The following is a 27,132-nucleotide window of genomic DNA, read 5'->3' on the forward strand; positions in this document are numbered from 1 at the left end:
TTCTATGTAACGTCATCCTGCCTTCTCTTGTACCACTTGGAAAACGGGGATGTTAAGGGAGACCGGTATCTGCCCGGCACACATTTTTCTTCCCCCTTCTACCAGAAGTGAGAACTGCTCTCCTCCTATACCATGATACAGGTTCCATTTTGAGCCAATGGAGAGCAAAGCAGTCAGGGGTCCCGGGACATCTTTGGTGGGGTAATCGGAGCACAATGTGTAGGCACAGGGCTTACATTCAAGCAGAGCTGGACTGGAATCCAGAGAGAAAATGAAGAATGTCCTCACGGCGCATGGCATCAGTGGCTGAACACACGGGTCACTATCTAAATATTCACTTTGTAAATGCATGATAACACCATGGAAAGATACTCACGGTAACCTCGGTTACAAATACCATGCATGTGAAAAAATAAGTGATAAGGAGAACGAAATGAAGTCACTTTTGGTAAGTTTATTCACAAACCTAATTAAACATTTCCCAAACAATTAATATTATATATTTAAAATAAAATCCAGTTGGGCAATCGCTGCTAATACCCATAACAACAAATAAGCAGACAGTGAGGCTCCTGGTCTTGCTACAGGGAAGGAAACAGGTCTGATGAAGCTCCTGGATCCAGCACCAGCTCTCCGGCAGCACAGACAGAAAGCCTGTGCGGTGCCCTGTGAGCACGCAGGCTGCGGGGTCCACACTCTGGGCATCTCTGAAGGGTCAAGGGCTCAGGTTCTTCAACAGATAAATTACAAGGGACAGGATGGGTGGGGTGGGGACCGGGAGGTTAAAGAATTACCAAAGACATGGGGAAAAGAAGGGGTGGGGAATTGTTAGTTAACCATGATGGAGTCTCCGGGGTGATGAAAAAGTTCTGGAAATAGATACTGGTGATGGTTGCCCAATACTGTGAATGTAATTAATCCAAATGAATTGTCCACTTAAATGTGGCTAAAATGGCAAGTCTTATGTTGTACATACTTTACCACAATTTTTAATAGCTGACGATGTAATATACCAACAGCCATTGAACTGTATACTTTAAATGAGTGAATTGTATGGCATGTAAATTTTATCTCAGCAAAGCTGTTCAAAAAAAAAAAAAAGGAGAGAAATAACTTTCTTGAACTTAGTTGGTTCCTTTACATGAGGTCAGCCTCGCTTAAATAATTCGTGTTTGAAAAAAACCAAAATACAAAAGATACATCAAACAAAAAACTAGGCAAGACGATGGCAACACACACCTGAGTAATATGAGAAGAAAAAAAAGAAAGAGCAGGACTACCACGGAAGCCAGTTCAGCGGCAGCTCAGGGAGAGGACCCTGTGTCTGGACGGGCCACACAGAGGTACTGACTTCCTGGGGGCTGTGCTCACGGGTGGCCATGGGATGCTCACCTGCCAACAATTCATTTAGCTGTACATTTGCTTTGTGTAGTTTTGTCTATCTATGTTTTACTTTATAATAAAGTTAAACACAGGCCCAGAGCCCAGTGTCAATTAAAATACTCGCAACTACAGATTTTACATGCCACAGCCGTGGTCATTACTTTAGGGGATAGTATTTGTATACAACTCATCCCAAAACTGGTACACATTGTTAAATGGGTATCTATACGCCAGAAGCTCAAACCTGAATTATTCTTGGGTCTGAAAAGGGAGTCTGCCAGGGAGCACAGAAGAGCTTTGGGCATCACCAGTCCTCCTGGGGAACGCTCTCTTGCCTCCTCCCCAGCTCGGTCCCCATCTCTATTTCCCTGGCTCCCACCCTGCTCCCATGAGCAATACTTCAGCCTGACCCCAGAATTAGCATTCAAGACTAAAACACTGCCAGTCTCTGGAGTCTTACCATCATGTGCAATGAGTAAGAAATCTGGAACTAAGGCACAGTTTTGGGACACGTTTCAGGTACTGCTCACTCAGCCCCAGTTTGATGATAAGCCCATCAAACTGACTGGCTCACCAGAACAAGAAAGTACGAGGTCCTGGAATCTTGCTGTAAGAACCCTCCCCCTTCCCAAAACTCATGTCTTTTCATAAAAAGTGCTTTTGGTGGATCTCAATGTCGTGACTAGGGACAACACCATGTTTTGCATTTCAAACTCACAATTTTGAGTATTTTCCTCTCTTTCTTCTGTGGGGGGGGGGGGGGGGTCAAAGTTAGGACACTCAGGGATCCATGCCCCCACCACGGAATGTGCCAGATGCTTGCAGAGTGGACACAGAGGGAAAGGGTGGGCGGAGAAGAGGCTGTGGGGAAGGGGAAGGGGATGTCGGCAGGGGTCAGGAGCCAAGCAGAGCATAGGCCACACCCACACAACACTTGGTTCTGATCTCTCTGCCCCCATTACCTTTATCCAACTGCTTTTAGAGTTCTTCTTTCTCCAGAGGTGAGTGTTAAGTGAGAACAGTTATGATCCCTCAGATAGAATTTAGGAATATAGGAAATGAAAACTAGGTTGATAAATGGGTTTCAAGAGAAGAAAAAAGTGCTATGTAAGTCAACTACGATAATAATTTATTTACTTAAAAAATAATTTCCCTTTGGGGCTCTTGGGAGGCTTAGTCGGTTAAGCCTCCGACTTTGGCTCAGGTCATGACCTCGTGAATCGTGGGTCCAAGCTGTGCTGACAGCTCAGAGCCTGGAACCTGCTTTAGATTCTGTCTCCATCTCTCTCTGCCCCTTCCCCGCTCACACACTGTCTCTCTCTGTCTCTGTCTCTCTCAAATATAAACCAACATTAAAAAAAAAATTCCCTTCTTTGTCAATCTGGTCTAAATAAATTTCAGCATGGACATTTAAATAAAGGTGACCGTGGTCCATGCTGTTATTAAGCGTCTAGAGTGTAGGAGTCTGGTCACATGTGGTTAAGTCCATAGAACAAAATCACCACGCTGCAGAACCCAGGAAGCATGCACCTGGCGAGGCAGCACACAGGGAATGCAGACCCAAAGAGGCTCCTCCCAACTGAGCACAGCCACGTGGGAACACACACACACACCCCCAGCCGCATCAACCAGGGCAAATGCCCTGCATACTGCACTTGGCACACCCATCCTGGCACACATGAGGAAGCCCCACGGATACTCTACACCAGTAAGAAGAACCCAAGCCCTGAACAAAGGCACGGAGGGAGCATCTGAGAGACACAAATCCCTGCCCTCAGTGCCCAGGAGCCCCTTGGCATTGTCGGGTCCATGCTGGAGCCCTCCTCTCACCCCCCACACCCTCTTCCCATTCCCCCTGCACACCTGAGTGCCACAGTACGGACTACGTCACAGCCACCGGGCCAAGCCTGAGTCTTGTCAAAGAAAAATCCTATGTCCTTGTCCTTATTTACAAGGAATTTCTGGTGTTAAATCTTTTTTTGCCCCAAGTTTTTATTCAAATTCTAGTTAGTTAACGTATACGGTAAAATTGGTTACAGTGTAGAATTTAGTGATCCATCACTTTGCGGTGCTGAATCTTAGAGGTATTGTTGCGGAGTTTGTTATTCTAAAGTTTAATTGTATTGCTCGCAGGGTTTTGAGTCTCTGTCCAAACTGTATTTTTCCCTAAGCCCTGCGACTTTTTGGGCAAGAACCTGCACACTGCAGTGGTGTTCAGATGTACACATGCTACACCACAGGGAAAAGGCCCATGCTGTCACCTCACAGAGACACATGCAGATTAAGACCAGATACCTGATCTGTGACACCAGTGCCGGCAAGTTGCTCTGGAGAAGTGGCTCTGAAAAGACCAGGTTTTCAAACAGATGTTTATTATGCAGCTCCCACGTCACCTGGAACTTTTTCAAGTGTTCGTTTTCCTAGTTAAAATAAATAAATAAATAAACAAACAAACAAACAAACAAACAAACGAAGATGTACTGTGCTGATGAAAACTAAAAATTTCCCAGAAGAATCCGCCCCCGCCATCCTCTACACAAGCCCGAACATCCTGTGGACGAGGGGTCGCTGCTCCCTGTGCACCCAGAGCACAACCTGACGCAGGTATCTGGCCACACGCACACGGGACCCCCATCTCTCCTCCCTTCTAAACCCTTCACACAGGGAAAGGGGGTAAGACACACACAGCTGAAGAAACAACAGAGGGAGAGAGAAACACATGTGTATATTTGATGGTCATTCCGTGCAACTGTGCTTCCAAAACGCACTGCAAGCCCTACTCTTCACACAATTTAAGTGCACACAAACCCTCTGATATGACAGGAGAATCATCTTCTTGCCTGTCTTGAGAAATCTCCCATTCTGATAGATGCAAATAATTGCCCCACTAGTGATATGCTGTGAAAAGTCAGGTCTTTCCTTTCCCTAACAAACGCAGCCAAACTCATCAGTTACTTGAGACATCTTTTAAACATTCAGGAGTGTCCTGGCCATCACGGAGGGTGACATCCATTTGCCCTCAACGCAAGGTGACCAGGAGAGACAGCGGCACCTTCCCTAAACGCGGCATTCACTTCTACCGGATCTTGCTATAAGCAAATGCCTGTGTGGGAAGCGATGCTTCCACCAGGAAGCTACAGGCGTGCGCTACCTGCGTCTCACCGTCTCACGTCCACAGGGAGATGCTCCTTCCCTAAGCAACCGCCAACTCTGGGCACTGCTCAGCAAGATGCAGTCAACAGTCCATGAGACGAAGTACTCACAGTGAGCACCTTCAGTGGTCTGTTCCACAAGTTAGCCAAAGTGAATCAAAGTGATCACACCTGCAGATGTCAGTAAACGTCCACCCAAGAACAGTCCATGTTTTGCCCCCTGATAACGGGCTGGCACGGGGGCTGAGAGACTGAATTAAAGCCATCGTTTCCTGTTCCTGAGCACAAACACCAGTGAGACAGTGCTCAGCGCACAACAGTGGCACCACCACACTGCAGATGTGTGTGTCCGCTCCGCCACCTACAGTGCTCTCCTCATACCCTACAGAGAGAAAGCTGGTTAAGGAACCCGCGATGCTTGCAGAGAACCTCAAACCCCCAGTGTCGTCCATGTTTCCACAGCTTGCTCTCACTCCCGTAGGTGTGCTTTTTCAACACCTGTATTCAAAACAGGGACAGTGGCCCAGGAACCAATAAACTCAGCCCCGTTTCTGGAATGAGAAACTGTTACCCCAAAAATGTACTAAGGACGTGGCCACAGAGGACATGTCGAACATGCCACGTGTCACGGACCTCAGCAGAGACTACTCTCTGCAGGTGCTGTGCCAGGTACAGGAACACAAAGACCAGAACCGTAGGTCCCTGCTCCCCAGGAGTCACCAGGGGACAGAGTAGTAGGCAGTGATCCGATTCACAATTCGTCTCTACAACAGAGAACGTGTAGGAGCTAAGGCAGCAGCCAGAGCAGTCCCTCGGCCAGCTGAGGGGGGCTCCGGGGAAGACGTGCACTCACAGCTACAGAGGGGGAGGGTGGAGGGGGGAGCAGCGCCTGTGTGTGAGTGTGGCCGGGACTCGGTGCTGCCTGAGCCAGAGGCGCCGAGAACAAGCCCGCCAATGACTCAGGCTTGTGCTTTTATATCCAGGCTAGTTTTACTTTTCACATTCAACTGCAAGAAGGTTTTGGGATTTGGAAGAAGAAAGAGAAGATATTTAGAATCAAGTTCTGTAACAGACCTTGAGAAATACCAGGATAGTCAAGATTCTTCTGTCCTTGTGGATAGAAATTCAGATTTCATGATTACCGCAGTCTAGCAAGGCATTTCTTAGTGGGAAGCATAACTTTAGTCCTAATTTTATTTTAATATTTAAAATAAACTTTTTCCATCGGGCTCTGTGCTAACAGCTCAGAGCCTGGACCCTGCTTCAGATTCTGTCTCCCTCTCTCTCTCTGCTCCTCCCCTGCTCATGCTCTCTCAAAAATAAACATGTAAAAAAATTTTTAAATAATAAATAAAATAAAAATAAAAGTGAAAATAAAAAATAAAATAAATAAAAAAATAAAATAAAATAAAATAAAATAAAATAAAATAAAATAAAAAATTAAAATAAAATAAAATAAAATAAAATAAAATAAAATAAAATACATTTTGTTAAATGTGACCCTATCGGAGTACCTGGGCGGCTCAGTCATTTGAGCATCTGACTCTTGATTTCAGCTCAGGTCACAATTCCAGAGTCATGAGATCAAGCCCCTTGTTGGGCTCTACACTGAGTGTGTAACCTGCTTAGGATTCTCTCTCTGTTCCTCCCTCAGCCCCTCTGCCCCACTCATGCACTCTCTCTCTCTCTAAAGATAAAATAAAGTAAAATTTAATTTAATTTAATTAAAAAAAAATAAACTATGACCCCATCATCCTCTGATTCTCCAGGGCAGTGTGGAATAAACCCACAAGTACATTTCCCATGAAAGTCATGTTTTTAAAAATTCTTTCTATGTCTAGATGTATGCCATGGGTTCTGCAGAATCAGAAAAACAGGAGATGTTTCCAAGAGAAGCCAGTCGAGTTAGCAGAGAACTTAGCAGGCAGGGTTTGCACAGCAAGCCAATTTGCTGCTTTAAGGAAAATAATTGACCGATTTGTGACCAATCAAAAATCAGAACTTTGGAAAAAAAAATCAAGCTTTCAAGCAAAAATCAGAACTTTGGAAAATTGCCACTGTGGCCTTGAAGCTTCTCCATTCTGATAAGGATCAGTGGTGACAGTAACAAAGGTCACTTTTTATACTGAATATCATCAGGAAGATGTGCACTAAATTATTCAGTGAACCAGTATTTTCCAAATAACCAATGCATGATGCTAGAAACCCATGCATGGGCACATCCACTCAAAGTGTGGGCTACAATAATGGTTCTGATGTTAACAATACAGTCAGCTCAAGGGTTTCAGAGTCTACACTGCAACTAACCATTAACAGGCTCTGGGGGCATCTGCATGGCTCAGTCAGTTAAACGTCTGACTTCGGCTCTGGTCACAATCTTGCGGTTTGTAAGTTTGAGCCCGAGGTGGGTTCACTGCTGCCAGCGTGGAGCCTGCTTCAGATCCTCTGTCCCCCTCTCTATCCCGCTCTCGCTTGTGCACATGCTCTCGCTCTCTCTCTCTCCCAAAGATAAACATTTAAGAAGCACTAAGGCACTGTTGTACTCTCCAAGAAAAATGGCTGAAAAGGCTACTAAAATACTCCTCCGTTTTCCAAATACACATCTGTGTGAGGCAGGATTTTCATCAATAACTTCAGCCAAAGCAACCTATGACAACAGCATGAGCGGAGAAGCAACGAGAAGAATCCATGTGTCCTCTGTTTGAGCCAGAAACTATGGAGATTTGCAAAGATGTAAATGACGCCCCTCTTCTTACTAAATATGCTTCAGAAAATAGTTCTTTTTGGGGCGCCTGGGTGGCTGAGTCAGTTAAGTGTCCGACTTCGGCTCAGGTAGTGATCTTGCGGTTTGTGAGTTCCAGCCCGTCAGGCTCTGTATTGACAGCTTGGAGCCTGAAGCCTGCTTCGGACTCTGTGTCTCCCTTTCTCTCTGCCCCTCTTCCATTCATGCTCTGTCTCTCTCAAAAATAAACGAAAGAAAGAGAAAGAAAGAAAGAAAGAAAGAAAGAAAGAAAGAAAGAAAGAAAGAAAGAAAGAAAGAAAGAAAGAAAATAGTTTTTATTTTAAAATATGTGCTATTTATGTTATGTAATGGGGCTCATCTCAAAAGTGCTTTAATAGTTTTAAATTTTTAATTTCAATACAGCAAATATTAACAGATAAAATATACAAAGACAGAAAAGCCCTTTGGAGTCCTCAGTTTTTAAGTTTAAAGGGCCCCAAGTCCAAAAATGTTGAGAACTGCTGCCTTCAGACACTAACTTTAACTCAATCTTAACTCAGCTGTGTCAATTTCTTATCCTGCAAAGATCACCGGCGGGCCTGGAAGGATATTGTTACAACTGTGTGAACCTTGTTGGATCCTGATTTGAACGCTCCAACCATAAAAGAGGTTCTGGAGGTAACTGAGAATTTTTATACAGACTGGGTGTGAGTCAGTGATAAGAAGTCATAGTCGGCTTTTGTGACACGACAAGGTTACTGTGGTTACCTGGGATGACGCCAAGCCCACTACGTGCACGTTGCTTGATTTACTGACATGACAGCCTCCATCACCATGAAGTGACCTGTGGGCTTGGGAGTTGCGATACCCCACCGACAGCACTTGTTGAGACCACAGGCCGAGGAGGCAGTTGGTTCACAGTTACACACTTTTGGGGGAGGCTGTACTTCACCTCTGCCCACCCCAAGATCATAACAGGCATACGCCCTTGCCGTCCCTCCAGTCTGAGGGCCTCTCCTTCGCTCTCACAGGGAGGTGGTGGCCATCTGCAGGCCCAGCACTGCGTGCCGATGCCACCCGGGGTTGGACCTAGGCTGTACATCCTGTCTTCCAGGATTATAAATCCTTGGAGTGAATGGTGGCTTTGGGGCACACAAGTTACTCAGAACTCCAGCTGCCGATGTGTTTTTCACCCCTAAGGCTTCTTGCCTCTCATGCCACCTCAGCAATGTGTTGTAAAAGCTCATATCTTGTTTTAGTTTCTGTCATCCAGTAATTCAGTCGTTTCCCTTGGAGGAAGGAAGCGTTCAAGGTATCTCGTCTGCTGTACCACTGGAAACCAAAGAGTATCTCCATGTGCAACCAAAGTGACATAAATCACCGACCAAACAACTACATTTTGTTCTTCGCGCTTACGAACTTTTTTCCAAACCACAAGAAAATATTTCTATGTAAATTTCTAGGAATTTGCTCCAAGAAGCAGGGTCCAAATCAATCTGTTTGGTTCCAGAGCCCTATTCCACTCTAACTGCCTGAGGAGGGCCTGGACTTAAAGCACCAGCTGGGGCACTGCGGTAGCACTCTTCACTGCTATGCATGAAGTTCAGACAGCCAGGAGACACTCTTAACTTCGGCTGTCCCCTCTCACAGCAGACTCAGGAAGGTCTCAAGGTTGTGGTCACAGAGGAGACGGCACTAGATGTGAACTTCTGACTTACTTTCAGTAAGTCGAGGCAGAAGAGGAAGAGTTGCATGAGACGCGCCAGGAAGGAGTGAGGTGTCAGAGGCGAGCCCGGCCCCGCTCAGGGGCGCAGGCATCCAGTTGTAGAATCGCATCTTGAAGCAGAGACTCTGCCCCTCCCACTCAGCAGTCCTTTTCTCACAACACAAGCTCTTCTCGAAGATGCAGGGAGTCACTTACAGGAATGGCAAGGTCTACCACAGGAATGCTTGAGGAAGTCCGTGAACCCCCTGAAATTACTTGCCAAATTGCGTGCCTGTAAATTTCTCTAGCAGGAAGCTCTATCAACTTTAGAGTCACATAAAGACCATTACATTTAAAACTTTAGGGATTACTGATTACTATACTTGTTTCAAAATGTAGTTTTACCCATGAGAAAGTACTCAAAACTAGCCCAATGAAGTATCATTTAAATTTTCTTCTAATGTTTATTATTTTGAGAGAGAGAGAGCGTGAGCAGGGGAGAGAGAGGGGGACACAGAATCCGAAACAGGCTCCAGGCTCTGAGCTGTCAGCACAGAGCCCGACGCGGAGCTGGAACTCACGAACCATGAGATCGTGACCTGAGCCGAAGTTGGATGCTTAACTGACTGAGCCACCCAGGCGCCCCTGAAGTATCATTTAATAATAAAATTTAGGTGATGAGCAACAGCTCCACAGACTATCAGCAAATTGCTATTTCTGTAACAGTCCAGAAAGCATGAATGGCTGGTCTCTTGGGTACCATGGTCTCCTTCCAACTGGCAGCTGCGCTGACTGCCGGGGCTGACCGAAGGCACTCATCTCCAGCTTAGCTGGTTTCCAGTAACTGTACTTCCACTATGTGCCTCTTTCTACCCACCTGTGCTAACTTACCTTTGTGAAGTGGTCAGAAAGGACACTCCTTTGTTAGCATTACCAGACAGGGATGCGGGGCGGGGTGGTGTTCTCACTTGTTTCTGTGAACCCATCCTTAACCCAGGGTTGGACTGGGCAATCAATGACCGAAAGCCACAGGGCTGTCAGCAAGTGCCCTCTACAGGACTCATGCTCTGCGTGTGCACACTGACAGCAGAGTTAACAACTCAAGACAGAAGCCATCTCTCTTTCTTTTCCGTTAATGCACACACACACTGGTCCTAACCTCATATGGTCCCCATCGCTCCCTCCCTAGGCCTCAAGGCCTCCAAAGAGCATTCCTATGATGGGTCGCCCGGATATCAATTCACACAACACTTTTATCCCACGGCAAAGTCCAGAGAGAAGAGAAAAGGGAGAGCAATCAGGTTCTCTCCTACATGCCTGAACACCGCCAAGCAGGAGCCCGTGACGGTGCACGCGATCAACACACAAGCCTCACGGCTTCACACGACCACAGCCCTTCTCCACAGCTCTCCCCAGCAGAACCAGAGAAAGGCAGCTTTCCCTCTTACCAGCGTGCCAAGGAAGGTGCTGATTGTGCGTGCCGCCTGGCAGAGGGCACCGTACTCTTCGAGAAGGAGGGAGATGAACTGGTGTGCCTGTGGAGGGCCCTGCAGGGCAGACGGGGCTTTCACTTTGGATGCAGCCGACAGCTGCCGGAGGAGTCGGACCTTCATCTCCAGCACATACTCTCTGGCCTGTTGTTCCAACCGCTGGTACAGCTGGTAAGGGTCCCTCTCACAGAGCCTGCGCAGAGAAGAGAGAGTCACCACTCACCTGTATCCCATCCACACAAGGCCCTCCTTGGAACTGTTCTACGAGCAACGTCCCGGAGCCTTTGCACAGGCACCGGCCCGACGACAGAAACAGCAGCCATCTTCTCAACCACCTGTGAGAGGGGCCATCACCCCACTCAACAGAGAGGAACCCAGGCACAGAAAGCATCGAGAACTCCAAAGTCACCAGCCAATGGACCAAAAAAACCCCAGTATTTACTCAGAGCTTACCCTGCACTAGCACTGGCTCGCACACGTACTGACTCAGCTGATCACTGAGTTCATCCCTCAGCCAAACACAGAAGTCCACACGGGCTGGGTAAAAGGCTGGAACTCACAGAACCAGCAGGTGGCAGTGCTTATACACGGGCACCGCAGCAGCTGTCTTGGGAGGGATGTGCTTTCTCAACCACAAGACTATCTAAAAACACAGGAGGCTGAAGACAATTAATTTTCAACGCCCGTATGTTAGGTGAAAAGCGGCGATCCCAGCAGAAGTGATACCTGGCTTGGAGGACTAATGCAGACTATTCTGTCCTTTCTATGAATTCGGTATACAATCCAAATGGGCTTATTATTTTTATAATCAGAGGACACTGTCGAAACAATACATCCCTTTTTAAATTATCCCACCAAAAAACCCAAAGGAGCGTATAAAATAAAATCTGTAAAATGAGGAGCAGGGAAAAAATTAATAAGGGCCTTTCCACTGGGCCACAATAGCAGTTAACATTTTTATGAACTTCTTTCCTAACTTGCAGATAATCTACTTGTAAAGTGGCCGTTCCTCTTAAGTATGAGCTTCTGAGGAGCCTGCAGACAGAAACCCAGGATCTCTGGGGTGACGACAGTATCTGTCTGTGACCCGCCACCAGGAGGAAGCACTCTGAGGCCAGTGCTTCATTAGACACAAGTTGTAAAACATATTAGGCCACAGTTCCTGGACTTTACATAATGGATCCTTTCACCTTCTGGGCACCACATCTGGTCAAAAGGGAAGAATGTAGTAAGTTGCCATCTATTTCAGTTTTAAATTAGCGCACCACCTGAGTTGCAAAGACAAGAACCAAGTGAAACCCAGCAATGAAACATGGGAAGCCTTATACACAATGTGGCTACAGAAACAATAAAAACTGATGGGACTCCCACTGAGGCCGGTATGTTTCAGACAGACAGTTTCTTAATTTCCAGTACAACAACTGTCCTGTGAAACGGAATGCATTTCGTGTGTTAAATGGACACCACAGAAGACTCAAATGACAGAGGAACAATCAAACTTATAGGGAGACTGGATGCCTCTTAACATGGAGAACTGTACATCTGTTTTCCTTTATGTCTCTGTCCCTCTCTGTATTCTACAAATTTAATGAAATGGCCATGGGGTACTTCTGCAAGTAGATTTTTTTAAAAACCGTATGACCAAGAGGCAGGAATACGCTGAAGATGCGGGCAGCTCATTCATACATACAGTCAACAAGCACGGGCGCGCCTGTGTGCTGAAGGTTATTCTAACCCGTCAAACCGCAGCAGTGAGGAAGCCAAGTAAAGAAACTCTCCGCCCACGTGACGCTTATGGCACGTGCATATATATGATGGAATTCTAGGTAACGGCAGTAACGTAATAAGAAAGAGGGCAAGGGGAGGAATAGTGATGGCAGGGAGGCGCCTCAGATCTTAGGGTGGCCTCTTTGAGGTTACTCCGAAAAGTAATGTGAACAACTGAAGGGAGCAAAAACAACCCCGAGGAAGCAAGAACAACGCAGACAGAAGAGCAAATGCAAAGGTCCTGGAGCAGGAGCGAGTGTGGCCAGGAGAGGAATGACGGGAGCCAGCACAGCTGGAATGCAGTGACCAACAGTATGAGAGTGGCGCAGAGCAGGACCACGCAGGACGCCGGGGGCCACGGAAAGGAGGAAAGGATTATCGTCACCAGCTGTACAGGCATCACACACATCCCTCTCCTGATGTGTGTCGGCACATAACCAACAAAAACAGCAGCGTTCCTGGAGGCAAGGACTGGGGGAAATCCGGTTATCCGATACATACGCTTCTAGATGGGGGCGTGAGATTTCCACATAACAGTATTATTTCACTCGTAGGGCAACACTGCTTCCCAAACCTTCACAATTCACAGTATTACCTTTGTAATGTCCATGGTAACATCTCTCACCACACTGTACCTGCTGGGTATTCTCCTTCAACTGCCTCGTTTGACTTTAGCCACTTCCTAAGCATTCACAGTGTATGAAGTCATGGGCCTGAGGTGCAGGTCATGTTTCTTCCTCATACTCACTTGGCAACCTGACTTCCAAAACAGGCACATACCACCCAGAACCGCCTCCTGGAACACAGGCCAAGCGCTAAACACACTGGCCGGATTCAACCACTAGTCAGTAGAACCCATGGCCAATCACTATTCCAGTCTCCACAGATAAACCGTACTCTACAGCAAACAACGGTTTCTAAGACCCCCAAAGGTGTTGCATTCAAAATGTGAGAAAAAGAAAACAAAAGGAGAATCGATCTGTGAAATGTCCAGCTCAAATTTATTCCTCTTATTCGGAACATGTCAAAAAAAGAGGAAAAAGATGCTACAAGCTGTAAGGAAGAATAAAAAGTATGCCCACCTCAAGTTCTGTAGTGTCAGCGGGCACAAAGTGCTGCCGAACAACAGACGCCACGTGGTGAGCCACTCTTGTCTGAGAATCACCCACTCGTCCAGGCCTGGCTACAGCAGGCCCTCTACTCACGCTTACCCACGTTCTCAAGCTGCCTGGCCTCACGGAAGCTTCTTCTCACCTTGACACTGGGATAACTGCCTGTCCTGTCCTCCTTGGGTTAGCTACATGCAAGAGTGCCTCCTGAGCAAGTGCTTAGATCACCCCCGGCACAGAAAGTACTCAAAAAGCAGTGTTACCGTCTGTCTCAGCGCTAAGAAATGAAAGAAACACGTCAACTCATTTTTCTTTTTTTTAATATACAGACAAGAGGTATTTCATCAGAATTAGAATTGGAAACTTTACCCAGCAGGTGTGCTTTTTGGCAGTCTGTCTGCTGAAGACTGGCAGTGCCCCCGGGGCCAGGCACGCAGGGCCGAGCTCACTAGGTCCTGAAAGGAGACCCCCCCCCCACCCCCGCAAGCAGAGAGGAGGCTTCCCCGGCAACAGGTGAGGGAGGGACATGACACAGGGGGCAACGTGTACCTATCCACGAGCTCCTTCACCCCCTCCTTGTCCGGCACCAGACTCTGGTCTTGGTCGTCGGCCAGCGGGGTCCCTGCCTGGCGGTAAATGCAGCGGACCATGTAGCGCACTTCTGACCAGTAGTTCTGCAGCTGCTGGGGCTCCCGGTCTGTGTCTGCCGAAATGTCTCTGTTAGAGGGCACAAGAGCAAGGAGGTCAGGGTTAGCGCAGGGTCGGTGTCGCCCTTCACCCTCCAGACAGCCCAAGGGGAGGGGGGGGGCCCACCCCGACTGCCGTGGCCCCAGGTGCCCACAGCGGCCGGTCCCCGGACCCTGGGCCGCTGTCCCGGGGCCCCTCCTTGCACGACGCGAGCTAACGCACCCGGCCTCCCGCATAGCGAACGCAGAGCCTCCCCAGGCAGCTCTCACTCCCCATGAAGCCCCCGCTACCCACCCACCCCCGCCCCGTCCCGTCCCGCCCTCCGCGCGGGCCGCTGCGGCTGCGGTCCGAGCCCCCCGAAGCCCCGGCTTCTCTTCCCCTCTGCCCCGCAGCAGTCGCAGTGCCGGCCTGCCCAGCGTCCTGGGGCAGGGGGGCGGCTCTCGCGCTCCTCACCCCGCTTCGCCTCGCCTCGCCCCCCCCCCACCCCCCCCCACCCCCCCCCCCGCCCCCGCCCCCGCCCCCGCCCCCGCCCCGGGGACACCCGTACCTGCGCTCGCTGCAGGCCTCGCAAGCACACGCGGCGTCCGAGGGGGCGGCGCCCAGCCCGGCCGAGGGCAGCGTCTGCGCGCCGAGGGCCAGCCGCCCGCCGCCCGCCTCCGGCTGCGAGCCGCTGAGAGGGGAGTGAAGAAGAAAGTCTTGGCCCTGCTTGAAAAAGAGAACAGGACAGACTATGTTCAAACGTTCACGGCACAAATTTGTGACCGACGCGTCAGAAAAAGGCCTTGGAGAAACAGATGGAAACCCAGACACTGACGAGATCCCCAACGGCCTCACCTGGGCGACTTTTCCCGACACCCGAGACCTTTGCAACTGACTGTCGCGCCTTCAGACGTGCCACCCGATCGCGGGAAGGCCGCCCGAAAACGTCGCTCGTTCTCCAGAGAAGAGCAGCTCCAGCCCCGCACGCGCGCCGGGCCGGCCCCCACCGGTGGGACGGCGGGCGCTCGGGGCGCCGCCGGTGGCCCCAGCCGGGAGCCCGCCGGAAGTAGCCGGAAGTGGCTGCGCCGCGTGTGCTGAGGCACGGGAGGCTGGAGAAGCGAGCGTTCCGGGCAGAGGCGGCGGGATGGAGCGGGCTCCGACCTCCGTGACCGGACACCCGACGGCCACTCCACGGACAGGAATGCGACCTTTACCCCCTCCCCGGGCCCTCTCCGGTCTTGGGACGTGACCCCAACACCCACCCAGCTGGCACCCTGTCCCTCGATGACGGGACCTGAGAAGGACTCTGGTACAATGTGGGAAGTGGGCTCCTGTCTGAGAGCGGATGACCCCTGCCCCCCCCCCCCCGCAAGAAAGGGCACCAGCAGGGCAGCCGGCCCCACGGCCATCGCCCGCACAGCTGAGGAGAAGGGCAGAGCCGCGGGAGGGGCGCTGAAGGGAGTGCGCACGCGCGAACACCGGGCCGCAAGCCCTCCCTCGCGGGCTGTGGCGTCTGCGGGGCAGACCCGTGGGGCACCTCCTGGGCTGGCTACCGGGGGGGGGGGGGGGGGGAGCACAGAACGCCGGGCCTATCGTGCGGCCCCTGGAGTCCGGGCACCCGGCGGGGCGCAGCAGGAGCCAGGGGCGGGCCAGCACCGAGGGCGGGGGCAAGCGGGACTGCGGGCTGTCGCACAGAGTCCGCGGCACACAGTCCCGTGCCAAGTCCCAACCGTGGCCTAGGGGGGCGGCTGTCACCAAGGAGGACCACGGACAGCCCGGCAAAGGACAGAGGACCTGAAAATGAGGCCATTCTAATACCACAGCGACGGGAAAGGCCTGAAAAGGGTCCACAGGTCCGCAGGCGGTGCTGGCGGAAGCAGGCTGCCCCCCAAGGACAGCGGGTCCGTGCCCCTCGCGGAGGAGGTCTCCTCGCTCCTCCACCCCCATCGAACCCAACAGCAAGGCTGCCGCACGACCCGAGCCCAACCAGGCCACGCCCAACCAGGCCACGCCCCGTCACCTGTGCCCACGGCTCCTCTGCAAGTAGCAGCCAGGGTGGTGGCTGCAGCAAGAGAGACCCTGTCACCTCCCCGCACAGAACTTCCACACCAGCTAGGAACAGACTCTAACTATCTCAACACAGTCCTCTAGCCTTCCCAGGGCACACTGTTGCCCTCCTGTCACCGTACTTGTTCTCGGCCTGGAGCGCTAACCCCCTAGCCCTGTGAATGGCCTGGCAGACGGACAGAGTTCTAGCAGGCACACCTCAGCAGAGAAACGGGGGAGCCAGGGGTCAACCTTTGGCCTCTGGGCCCCAAATGCACCCTTGCCTCCGGGGTCTGTGTGGGAGCAGCCCCGGCAAACACACCTCCCCAGCTGCTGGCGCCGAGCGGAGCCTTGCCGGCAGGGGGCGCCGGAGGGACACTGCGGAGGCAGGGGCTCTTCCCGCCAGCCCCTCGGAGAAGCGAGGTGGACAGAGCGCCGCGGGCTCCCCCTCGAGCCCACCTGCCGCGCGCCCTGCAGCTCCTCAGCAGCTGCTCCGCTACCCGGAGAGCCTCTTCCCAGGGGGTCCTGCCTGGCGTCGTCTCCCTAAGCTGCGTGGTAGTGGCTGCCCCCTAGATGTGCCACTGCTGGATTCTTTTGCGTTCCCTTCCCAGATGTGGCTAGTTGATCCGTTACACTTGGCTCTCCACGCAAAAGTGCCCCTGTTCAAACTACTGGTGTGGTTGCCCATCTCCTGACCTTGATCACCCCTGTTAATCTCTTATATCACAAACTGCTCTTTGAAATCCTGGTGTCTCCCTTGTTTTCCTGTTGTTGTCGCTGTGTTGTTTTTCACCTGTCTTCATCACTGGAAGCTCAGTTCCACAAGAGTGGGACCCTTTCCGTCCTGCTCACTTTTGTGCACTAGCACCTGACACACAGGACAGACTCCGAACAGCAGCCAAGAACCCGAAAAGTAACATTTCCTGGTGACAAGGGATGAAATGAGGCCTTTTAAAATAGCACATGCCCATACAGTAAATCCTTAAATGTGCCACCTTGTAGTGCTCATCTCACACAGATTTAACTTCTGTCCAAATCCAACACAGTTTAAGAGAATACAACAAAATCCAGCACTCAACAAGGTAAAATGCACAATGCCCAGCATCCAGTAACAAAACCAAGAAGAAAGAAAATATGACTCACAACCATGAGGGAAACCAATCAAGAGAAACAGAACCCAAAATAACGAAAATGATGCAACCAAGAGACAAGAATCTCAAACTGGTGATTATAAACTCTAAGTTTCAGAAAGTAGAGGAAAACAGAAAACACAAGGGCAGCAAGTGAAAATGTAAAAAATAAGCAAATGGAACTTCTAGAAATGAAAACATAAGCTGTCTTACAACAGAGTATCAATAAATCTGAATAATCCAAAATGAGGTGCAGCAACAAGACTGAAAAAAAACAAACAAACGAAGCATTTCTGAAACAAAAGTCAAGATGTCTAACACGCAGGTAATGGCATCCCAGAATAAAAGGCTATATAAAGAAACAGCTGAAAATTTCCCACATTTGAGGAGACCATAAACTGGCATATTTTAAAAGCTCATCTAATCCCAAGCACAATTAACAGAAAGCAAACCACACCAAGGCACATCAGAGTGAAACTGCCAAAAAGCAACAATGGGGTGCAAATCGGAGAAGCAGGCAGAGGAAAACATCCCTTCTGCACACAGGAGCAAAGACAAGAATGGCAACATGCTTCCGACAGAAATAGGGAAGCCAGCAAGAAATGACCAACAACCTAGCATTCTTAGCAAAAACAACTTTTTAAAATGAAGGCAAAGGAAAAGTTTTCAAACAAACAGCAGTTCCCGGGCACTACAGGAAATGTTAAAGGCAGAAGAGCACAGGTGAATGGTGTGAAGAACACCAAGCTTATAAAAGGGAGTAGAGGGAAAGGACAAGGACTTTTCTCGTTTATTAAGTCTTTTAAAAAGATAATTAACTATTTAAAGCTAAAGTAAGAAAAATGTACGGTAAACTCTATATTTGTATGAGAAAAGCAGATGACTATACAAACACTGGTGGAGCTCAGAGTACAACTTTTCAAGGCTCTTAACACTACATGTTAAGCATATAATATTCTTTGAAAGTACAGGTTGAAAAGTTGAAGATACATATTGTGAACTCTGGAACCACTAAAAGTAATTAAACATAGCAAAACCAAAAGGCAACCAACGGAACAGGAGAAGATATTTGCAAACAACGTATCAGATAACAGTTGGGTTAGTGTCCAAAATCTATAAAGAACTTATCAAACTCGACACCCAAAACCAAATAATCCAGTGAAGAAATGGGCAGACGACATGAATAGACACTTCTCCAAAGAAGGCATCCAGATAGCCAACCGACACATGAAAAAATGCTCAACATCACTCATCATCAGGGAACTACAAATCAAAACCACGATGAGATACCCCATCACACCTGTCAGAATGGCTAACATTAACAACTCAGGCAACAACAGATGTTGGCGAGGATGCAGAGAAAGAAGATCTCTTTTGCATTGTTGGCGGGAATGCAAGCTGGTGCAGCCACTCTGGAAAACAGTATGGAGGTTCCTCAAAAAACTAGAACTACCCTACGACCCAGCAATTGCTCTACTAGGCATTTATCCAAAGGATACAGGTGTGCTGTTTCAAAGCGGCACATGCACCCCAATGTTTATAGCAGCACCATCAACAATAGCCAAAGTATGGAAAGAGCCCAAATGTCCATCGATGGATGAATGGATAAAGAAGATGTGGTATGTATGTGCGTGTGTGTGTGCGCGCGCGTGCGCGCGCGCGCACACACACACACACACACACACACACACACACACACCGGAGTATTACTCGGCAATCAAAAAGAATGAAATCTTGCCATTTGCAACTACGTGGATGGAACTGGAGGGTATTATGCTAAGCGAAATTAGTGAGAGAAAAAAATATCGTATGACTTCCTTCATATGAGGACTTTAAGATACAAAACAGATGAACATAAAAGAAGGGAAGCAAAAATAATATAAAAACAGGGAGGGTTGACAAACCATAAGAGACTCTTAAATATGGAGAACAAACAGAGGGTTACTGGAGGGGTTCTGGGAAGGGGGATGGGCTATATGGGGTAAGGGACATTAAGCAATCTACTCCTAAAATCAATGTTGCACTATATGCTAACTAACTTGAATGTGAATTAAAAAAATAAACTAAATTAAAAATTTTTTAAAAAGAAAAAAAAATGAAACAAAGTAATAGGTAATAAGCCAAGAGGAGGTAAAATAGAATCATAAACTTTATTCAACTAATCGAAAAGAAAAGAAGGAACAGGAAGGAAAGAGTAGCAAACAACAGACAGGAAAAAATAGAAAAAAAAAAAAAAAGATGGTAGATTTATATCCAAACTTATCAATAATGACATGAAATAGAAATAGTTAAATTTTCCAACTGTTAGAAGATAGACTGGATTAAAAAACAAGATCCACTACGCTTTCTACAGCAGATTATAAAGACAAATTGGTTAAAAATTAAGGTTGGGAGACATACTGAATGCAAATACTAACCAAAAAAGGCTGGGTGGCTCCATGAGCCACCATACTAAAGCTGGCTTTAGTATGAGGAACGTTAGCAGCAATGAATGAAGGTTATGATGATGATGAAGACAAAATTAATAATAACAACAACATGACTGATTTAACAAGAAGCAGTAACAGTGGTAAATAAGCATGCCAATAACAGAGCTCAAAATACATGGAGCAGGAATTAAAAGGAGAAATGCACAGGGGCACCTGGGTGGCTCCGTTGGTTAAGTTCCAGACTTCAGCTCAGGTCATGATTTCACAGCTCATGGGTTCGAGCCCCACGTCGGGCTCTGTGCTGACAGCTCAGACAGAGCCTGGAACCTGCTTCAGATTCTGTGTCTCCCTCTCTCTCTGCCCCTCCCCAGCTCATGCTCTGTCTCTCTCTGCCTCAAAAATAAATAAAAACATTTTTAAAAATTAAAAAAAGAAAGAAAGAAAGAAAAAGAACAAAGCCAGAGAACCTCTACATAATTTCATGACTTACTCTAAAAAGCTTAAGGAATCAAGACTTTTAAGGTACTAACAAAAGGATGAGTAATATATGTAAAGTGGAAGACAGAGTCCAGAAGTAGACCCATATTCAGTACCAACTGATTTTTTACAATGATGCCAAGATAATTTAACAAGGAAAAATAGTATTTTCAGCAAATAGTTCTGAAACAAATGGATACTGACATGAAAAAAGGATGAACCTCAACCTTACTTTACAAAAGATAACAAAATTTCACTCAAAATAGATCACAGATCAGGGCGCCTGGGTGGCTCAGTCGGTTAAGCGTCCAACTTTCGCTCAGGTCATAATCTCACGATGCGTGGGTTTGAGCCCCACGTTGGGCTCTGTGCTGACAGCTCAAAGCGTGGAGCCTGTTTCAGATTCTGTGTCTCCCTCTCTCTCTGCCCCTCCCCCCACTCATGCACATGCTAGCTCACGTTCTCTCGCTGTCAAAAATAAATAAACATTAAAAAAAAATAAACATTGTAAAAAATTTACAAAAGATACAAATTTCACTCAAAATGGATCCCAGATGGGGGCGCCGGGTGGCTCAGTAGGTCAAGTGTCCGACTTTGGCTCAGGTCATGATCTCACGGTTCTTGGGTTCAAGAGAGCCCTCATCGGGCTCTGGGCTGACAGCCTGAAGCCTGCTTCAGATTCTGTGTCTCCCTCTCTCTCTGCCCCTCCCCTGCTCATGCTCGCTCGCTCTCTCTCTCTCTCTCAAAAATAAGTAAACATTTAAAATAAAAAAAAGGAGGGGAGGTGGGTGATGGGTATTGAGGAGGGCACCTTTTGGGATGAGCACTGGGTGTTGTATGGAAACCAATATGACAATAAACTTCATATATTGAAAAAAATTAAATTAAATTAAATTTAAAAAAGGATCACAGATCAAATATATGGGCTCAAAACAGAAGTCATTTAGAAAAAACCACAGGGCAAAAAAATCTTTATAACCTTGGGTAGCAAAGATTACTTACATAGAACACAAAAAACCCAAATCACTTAAAAATCGATAAACTGGGGGCTCCTGGCTCGGTCAGTTAAGCATCCAACTCTTGATTTCAGCTCAGGTCATGATCTCAAGGTCGTGGGATCAAGCCCCATGTTGGGCTCCATGCTGAGTGTACAGCCTGCTTGGGATTCTCTCTCTGCCCCTCCCTCGCTTGGATGTGCGCACGCCCATGTGTGTTCTCTCTCTCTCTCTCTCTCTCTCTCAAAATAAATTATTTTTAAAACATTGATAAACTGGACTTGATAGAAATCTAAAATTTTGCTTTTCAAAGAATAGTGTTATACAATGAGAAGGCAAGCCACACACTGGGAGGAAATATTTGAAAAATGTACCTGACGAAAGGCTTGTATTCAGAATATACTATAGAGATCTGTGACAATTCAATAATAATAAGACAAATAACCTAATTAAAAACAGGCAAAAGATTTGAAGAGCCACATCACCAAAGGGATACAGATGGAAAATAAGTACAAGAAAAGATGTTCATCAGGTCATTAAGAAAATACCAGTTAAAATCCTGAGATGCACTATAAAGCCACTAGAGTGGCCACAGTTAAGGACTGTGAATGTATCCAGCCTTGGTGAGGACACAGATTAACAGGAACTCTCATACGTGGCTGGAAAACAGTACAAGCACTTTGAAAAATTCCAAGACAGATCCTTAAAATGTTAACTACACCTAGCAATTCCACTCCTAAGTATTTAACAAGGAGAAATGAACTATGTCCACACAAAGACTTGTACTCAAATGTTACCAGTGGCTGTACCGTTAATAGCAAACCCAAAAAACATAAATGTCCTTTTACTGGTGAATGGATAAGGAATACTACTCAGAAATAAAAAAGAATTAACTATGGATACATAAAACAACGGAGAGGAGTTTCAAAATCATTACATTAAGCAAGAAAAGCCAAAGACCACCACCTGGACGATATATCTGTGAGGCTCAGTTCTGTCTGCCGAATCTGACAGCTCTGAGTGGTAGTGACAACCTGTACCAGCAACCACTCTCATGATGTTCACCATGAAGGAACTTTATATGTCTGTATTAGGAACCAAGACCCAACAGGGCAAACATTCAAGATACAAACAAATATTAGCGAACTCTTGAATGGCTGGTTTAAATTGAGACTATAGGCCTTGGTAAGACCCGCAGGCACATAACCGCTGGAGAATCAGGCTCCTTAGTATAAAATGCAAGACTTATGTTTTAATGACATATTTGAGAACACAGACACAATTGCTAATGTCCAGAATCAAAAGGAAGGCTTTAAAATAATCAACCTTCGGGGTACCTGGGTGACTCAGTCAGTTGAGTATCCAGCTCTTGATTTCGGTTCACATCATAATCTCACAGTTCACAGGTTCAAGGCATGTATCAAGGCTCCCATGCTGACAGTGTAGAGCCTGCTTGGGATATTCTCTTCCTCCCTCCCTCCCTCTCTCTCTCTCCCCCCCCTGCTCGCTCATGCACTCTCTCCCAATAAATAAAAATAAAATAAAATAAACTTGTAAACAAAAAAACCAGTATTAATCTGCCAAATAGTCTTCCTTGTGGCAGGATGCCTGAGCGTGACACAGACCTCTTCAAAGAAAACAATTTTGGGGGCACCTGGGTGGCTCAGTCCACTGAGTGTCCAACTTCCGCTCAAATCACAATCTCATGGTTTGTGGGTTTGAGCACCGCATCAGGCTCTGTGCTGACAGTTCAGAGCCTGGAACCTGCTTCAGATTCTCTGTCTCCCTCACTCTCTGCCCCTACCCCACTCATGCACGTGCGCATGCTCGCTCTCTCTCAAAAATAAACAGTAAAAAAATTTTAATAAAAAATTTTTAAAAATATAAAAATAAAGAGACAGATGAATGATTAACTGAAACCAAATTGCTAAATTCAACACAGGCCTGGTTCTGACTACTAAGGAGCAGACTGTTTTGAGTTAGGCCTATATCCTCGCAGGTCTCTTTTTACAAAACACCTTGACCACCCCATCTCTCTGCCTGTCTGAATTTCTCCTGCACAGAGCAGGCCATACGTTCGTGGGTCTCTGCTTGGCCTCAGTGAAGAATGTGAAGCATTAAGATAACCTCTGTTCCTTCCCCAGTAGCCTTGACAAGCAGTGCACCCAGGCCCACCAGGCCACAGAAGTCAGGAACAAGGCCCTCCCATACACAGCAGGCCCTCCAAAGATCTGAACATGTCCTCCCCCATTATCAGAATACAAACAAAATATTGTGAACCCTACTGTGCAGGAAGAGTATTTGTAAATGTTCTGAGGTCCTAAAACATTACCTTTGGACATAAATTAAAAGTAAGCTTGCTCCTTTCATTCAAAAACTATCCCTAGGGTCTATTATTCTGTGCTGAGCTTGTGCAGACACCCTGACTTTGGGGGGGGGGGGGGCGGTGCGGAGGCGGGCAGGGAGACAGGAGCCAGGACAAAGTGGCTGTGGCTGGGGTGGATGCATGCACGTGTCCAGTGGAAGGAACAGTGCACCTCGGGGGGGGGGGGGGGGAGCGTTGAGCCAAGTGGACACCCCAGAGGCCCAGCTTCTGCTGAGCCTATGCAGCCACCCTGACCCTTCCCAAGCAGCCCTGCCACCCTGCTCTCCTTGTCCAACACAGGGGGTGCTGCTGAGGGGGGCAATGTCTGCACCTTCAACAGGGACTCAGGCCACAACCTGGACACCCTGACAGCTCACTGTTCTCATTTCTCAAGGAGACCACGTAAAAACCTTACCCACTCCCCAGTTTCTTCCCATCCTATGAAATCCAGTCTCCCTCTCAAAAAAAAATGTTATAAAAAAGATTTCTGACAGTAATTTTCTCAACTTCCACGTTCCCCACCCCACCTTACTTGCACCCCTATGCAGTCTTGCCTGAGAATCCCATCTCAACAGAAAGATGAGTCTTCTAGAAAGAGATCCCAGGTCTCCCATCCTAGTGGGACCTCAGGGGTACCACCATTTCTCTGCCTTACTCTTTCCCACCCCCAAACAATTTCAAAGTCTGCCTACCCAATGCTAAGTGTGGGCAAGAATATGGTAACTGGAACTCAAAACACTACTGGCAGGGATAGAAACTGGAATGATCACTTGGGAAACTGCTATTATCTTATAAATGTAATAAACATTTGAATTACCTACAACCCAGCAATGCTACTGCATAAACAAACACCATGATAAGTAATTTTACGTGTCAACTCAACTGGGCTAAGAGGTAACAGACAGCTAGTAAAACATTATTTTCAGGTGTGTTTGTGAGGGTGTCTCTGGAAGAGATGAGCATTTGAATTGGTAGACTGAATAAAAACGATCCCCTCACCAGTGAGGGTGGGTATCATCTGTTCTACTGAGGGTCACAGGACAAAAGGGGAAGGGCCAACTGACTCCCCGCTTCAGCTGAGACACCCCCGCCTCCTGCCCTCGGATGTCAGCAGTCCTGGTTCTCTGACTTTCCAACTCAGACCAAGACTCACACCACTGTCCCCTGGTTCTCTGACCTTTGGACTCAGATTGAATGACACCAGCAGCTTTCCTGGGTCTCCAGCCTGCAGGTAACAGATTGTGGGACTTCTTGGCCCCCATCACCACATGAGCCAATCCCTATGATAAATCTCCTCTCTCCTTCCTTCCTTACCCTCTCTTCCTCCTCCCTTTTCTCTTTCCCTATCTCTCTCTCTCTCTCTCCCCCTCTCTCAATCCCTCTCTTTCCTGTTGGTTCTCTTTCTCTGGAAAATCCTAACCAACACACACTCTTAACAAAACCCTTACAAATGAGTAACTGGAGACAGGTATACAAATGCCCTGACAGCATTTTTAACATCACTGATAATTGTAAAAAAAAAAAGCAAAACTGTGTATCTTTCAACAAAATTATTGATGAATAAGTTATATACAGTAACATATTGAATTGTATGTGAATCACAGATGAATTACATTTGTGAATAAGTGCAGCTACCCAGACAGCATGAGGAATCTTATAAACAAAGACACAGAGGCAACATAAACATATACCATTTTCTTTTTTTTTTTTTTAATTTTTTTTAATGTTTATTTATTTTTGAGACAGAGAGAGACAGAGCACGAACGGGGGAGGGTCAGAGAGAGGGAGACACAGAATCTGAAACAGGCTCCAGGCTCTGAGCCGTCAGCACAGAGCCCGACGCGGGGCTCGAACTCATGGACCGTGAGATCGTGACCTGAGCCGAAGTCGGACGCTCAACCGACTGAGCCACCCAGGCGCCCCAAACATACACCATTTTCATAAAGATCAGAAATAAGCAAAATTAAATTATTAGAGATACACATATAGGCAATTTAATTGTTACAGGAATTTTTAAATAAGGGAATGATAAACATAAAATTCAAGGATGGTGGCCACCTCAGAAGGGGAGGAGGGAAGATGGGGAAGGTAAAACCCCGAAAGGTGCCTGAGTATCTGGAGCGGCCTGTTTAATGCTGGCTGGTGCTCATTTTCCTACCCTTCATAACACGCTTATTACACACATGTTCACACATAGCTGTCTCAACTATTATAACAGAAAATGAAACTTAATGGGGGGGGAATGCCTCTCCCTGACTACCAGCTCTTTCCTTCCAGATTTAAGTGCTCTCAGCCCCTCCTCCAGCTCCCCTTTCTCTCTGGATCTGCTCTCCCTGCCTTCACAGTCAAGCATCTTCAAAATCAGCACCTTAAGTCGACTTTCGCAGCTTCCTCACCAATACTTTTATTCTTCACACAGCTCAGTCTGGCTTCTACTCCCACACTTCCACTGACATGAATCTAGCAAAGGTCAGATACAATCTCTTTGTTGTCACATTCGACACTTGAGATCTTGTCTTGGTTAACTTTTTAAAATGTCTGTCAGGAGGACAGTTGCAGACAGTCCTCCGTGGGTCTCTCCTGGTCTTGATGGATCTAGCAGGGCTGTAAACCTCTGCCTATTCTCTCCTGTCCCTCCCCGCTGGGCCATTTCTCAGCATTTATGAAGCAGATAACCTTGAGACAAAGTGCAGGAGTGCTTACTGCCCACTATAAAAATGACAGATCCGGGGGCGCCTGGGTGGCTCAGTCGGTTGAGCATCCGACTTCAGCTCAGGTCATGATCTCACAGTGTGTGAGTTCGAGCCCCGCACCGGGCTCTGTGCCGACAGCTCAGAGCCTGGAGCCTGCTTCGGATTCTGTGTCTCCCTCTCTCTCTGCCCCTTCTCTGCTAATGCTCTGTCTTTCTCTGTCTCAAAAATAAATAAAAACATTTTTAAAAAATTAAAAAAAAAAAAATGACAGATCCCCAAACTCAGTGCTCCTTCACCCTGACCAACATAAACTCACTGTACCCACAGCACGTACGTAGGCCTCTCCACTTCACAGACATGGGATTTGGGGAAGGGAAGAGAACAAGGGGGGTGGACATGGTCATGCTCGTGATGGCTGCTGCACTGTGAGCAATAAAGTCTGCAGTCTCTGACCCAGGAGTCTCGTGTCCCCTCTAACAGCCATAAAAGAGTAAAAAAGTAGCTTATCACCTTCAAGTAGGGCAAAAAACCAAATCTCAGGCCCAACCACCACTGACCACACACATCACCCTTCAAATGACTACCTTCACTGGGCGCCTGGGTGGCTCAGCTGATGAAGCATCAACTTTTTATTTTAGCTCAGGTCATGATCTCGTGGTTCCTGAAGCTCCACTTCCTGAGATGGAGCCCTGTGCTGACAGTATAGAGCCTGCTTGGGATTCTCTCTCTCCCTCTCTGCTTCTCCCCTGCTCATGCACACTGGCTCTGTCTCTCAAAATAAATAAATAAACAAACAAACAAACAAACATTAAAACGACTGTCTTCACTCAGTTCTGGTTATCACACTTGCTTGTTTTTCTTTTTCTCTGATGTCTACTTTACATCTCTGTCTCAAATATCAGGTGTTCTCTAGAAGTGCCTCCTTAATATTCCACTTCTCACTTGGCCCACGATCTTGGGTGTTGTGCCAGTAACCAAGGTTGAGAAGGTGAGTAAAAGGCAT

The 27,132-nt window shown here is 47.6% G+C and overlaps 1 protein-coding gene across 11 annotated transcripts in view; it reads right to left on the bottom strand.

Annotated features, from left to right (window-relative positions):
- The window catches only part of FAM193A (family with sequence similarity 193 member A), a 170,245-nt gene that overhangs the window by 60,028 nt on the left and 83,085 nt on the right, over positions 1–27,132 (bottom strand). For 9 of the 11 annotated variants that reach the window (XR_015250641.1, XR_015250642.1, XR_015250639.1 and 6 more), the window contains 4 exons: positions 14,563–14,720; positions 13,878–14,045; positions 10,411–10,645; positions 3,679–3,803 (listed from right to left, as the gene is read on the bottom strand). Coding sequence is in view for 7 of the 11 variants with exons in the window: in XM_086705601.1 (XP_086561727.1) it covers positions 3,679–3,803; positions 10,411–10,645; positions 13,878–14,045; positions 14,563–14,720 (686 nt within the window). In the remaining 4 variants the exon portion in view is untranslated. Of the gene's footprint in view, positions 1–3,678; positions 3,804–10,410; positions 10,646–13,877; positions 14,046–14,562; positions 14,721–14,849; positions 15,268–27,132 lie in introns of those variants that run through there. The other 2 variants (XM_086705606.1, XM_086705602.1) reach the window with 2 other exon arrangements.

The sequence above is a fragment of the Puma concolor genome, chromosome B1 (genome assembly GCF_028749965.1).
Source record: "Puma concolor isolate L17-30 chromosome B1, mPumCon1.1.hap2, whole genome shotgun sequence".
In the NCBI taxonomy this organism is placed as follows: Eukaryota; Metazoa; Chordata; class Mammalia; order Carnivora; family Felidae; genus Puma; species Puma concolor.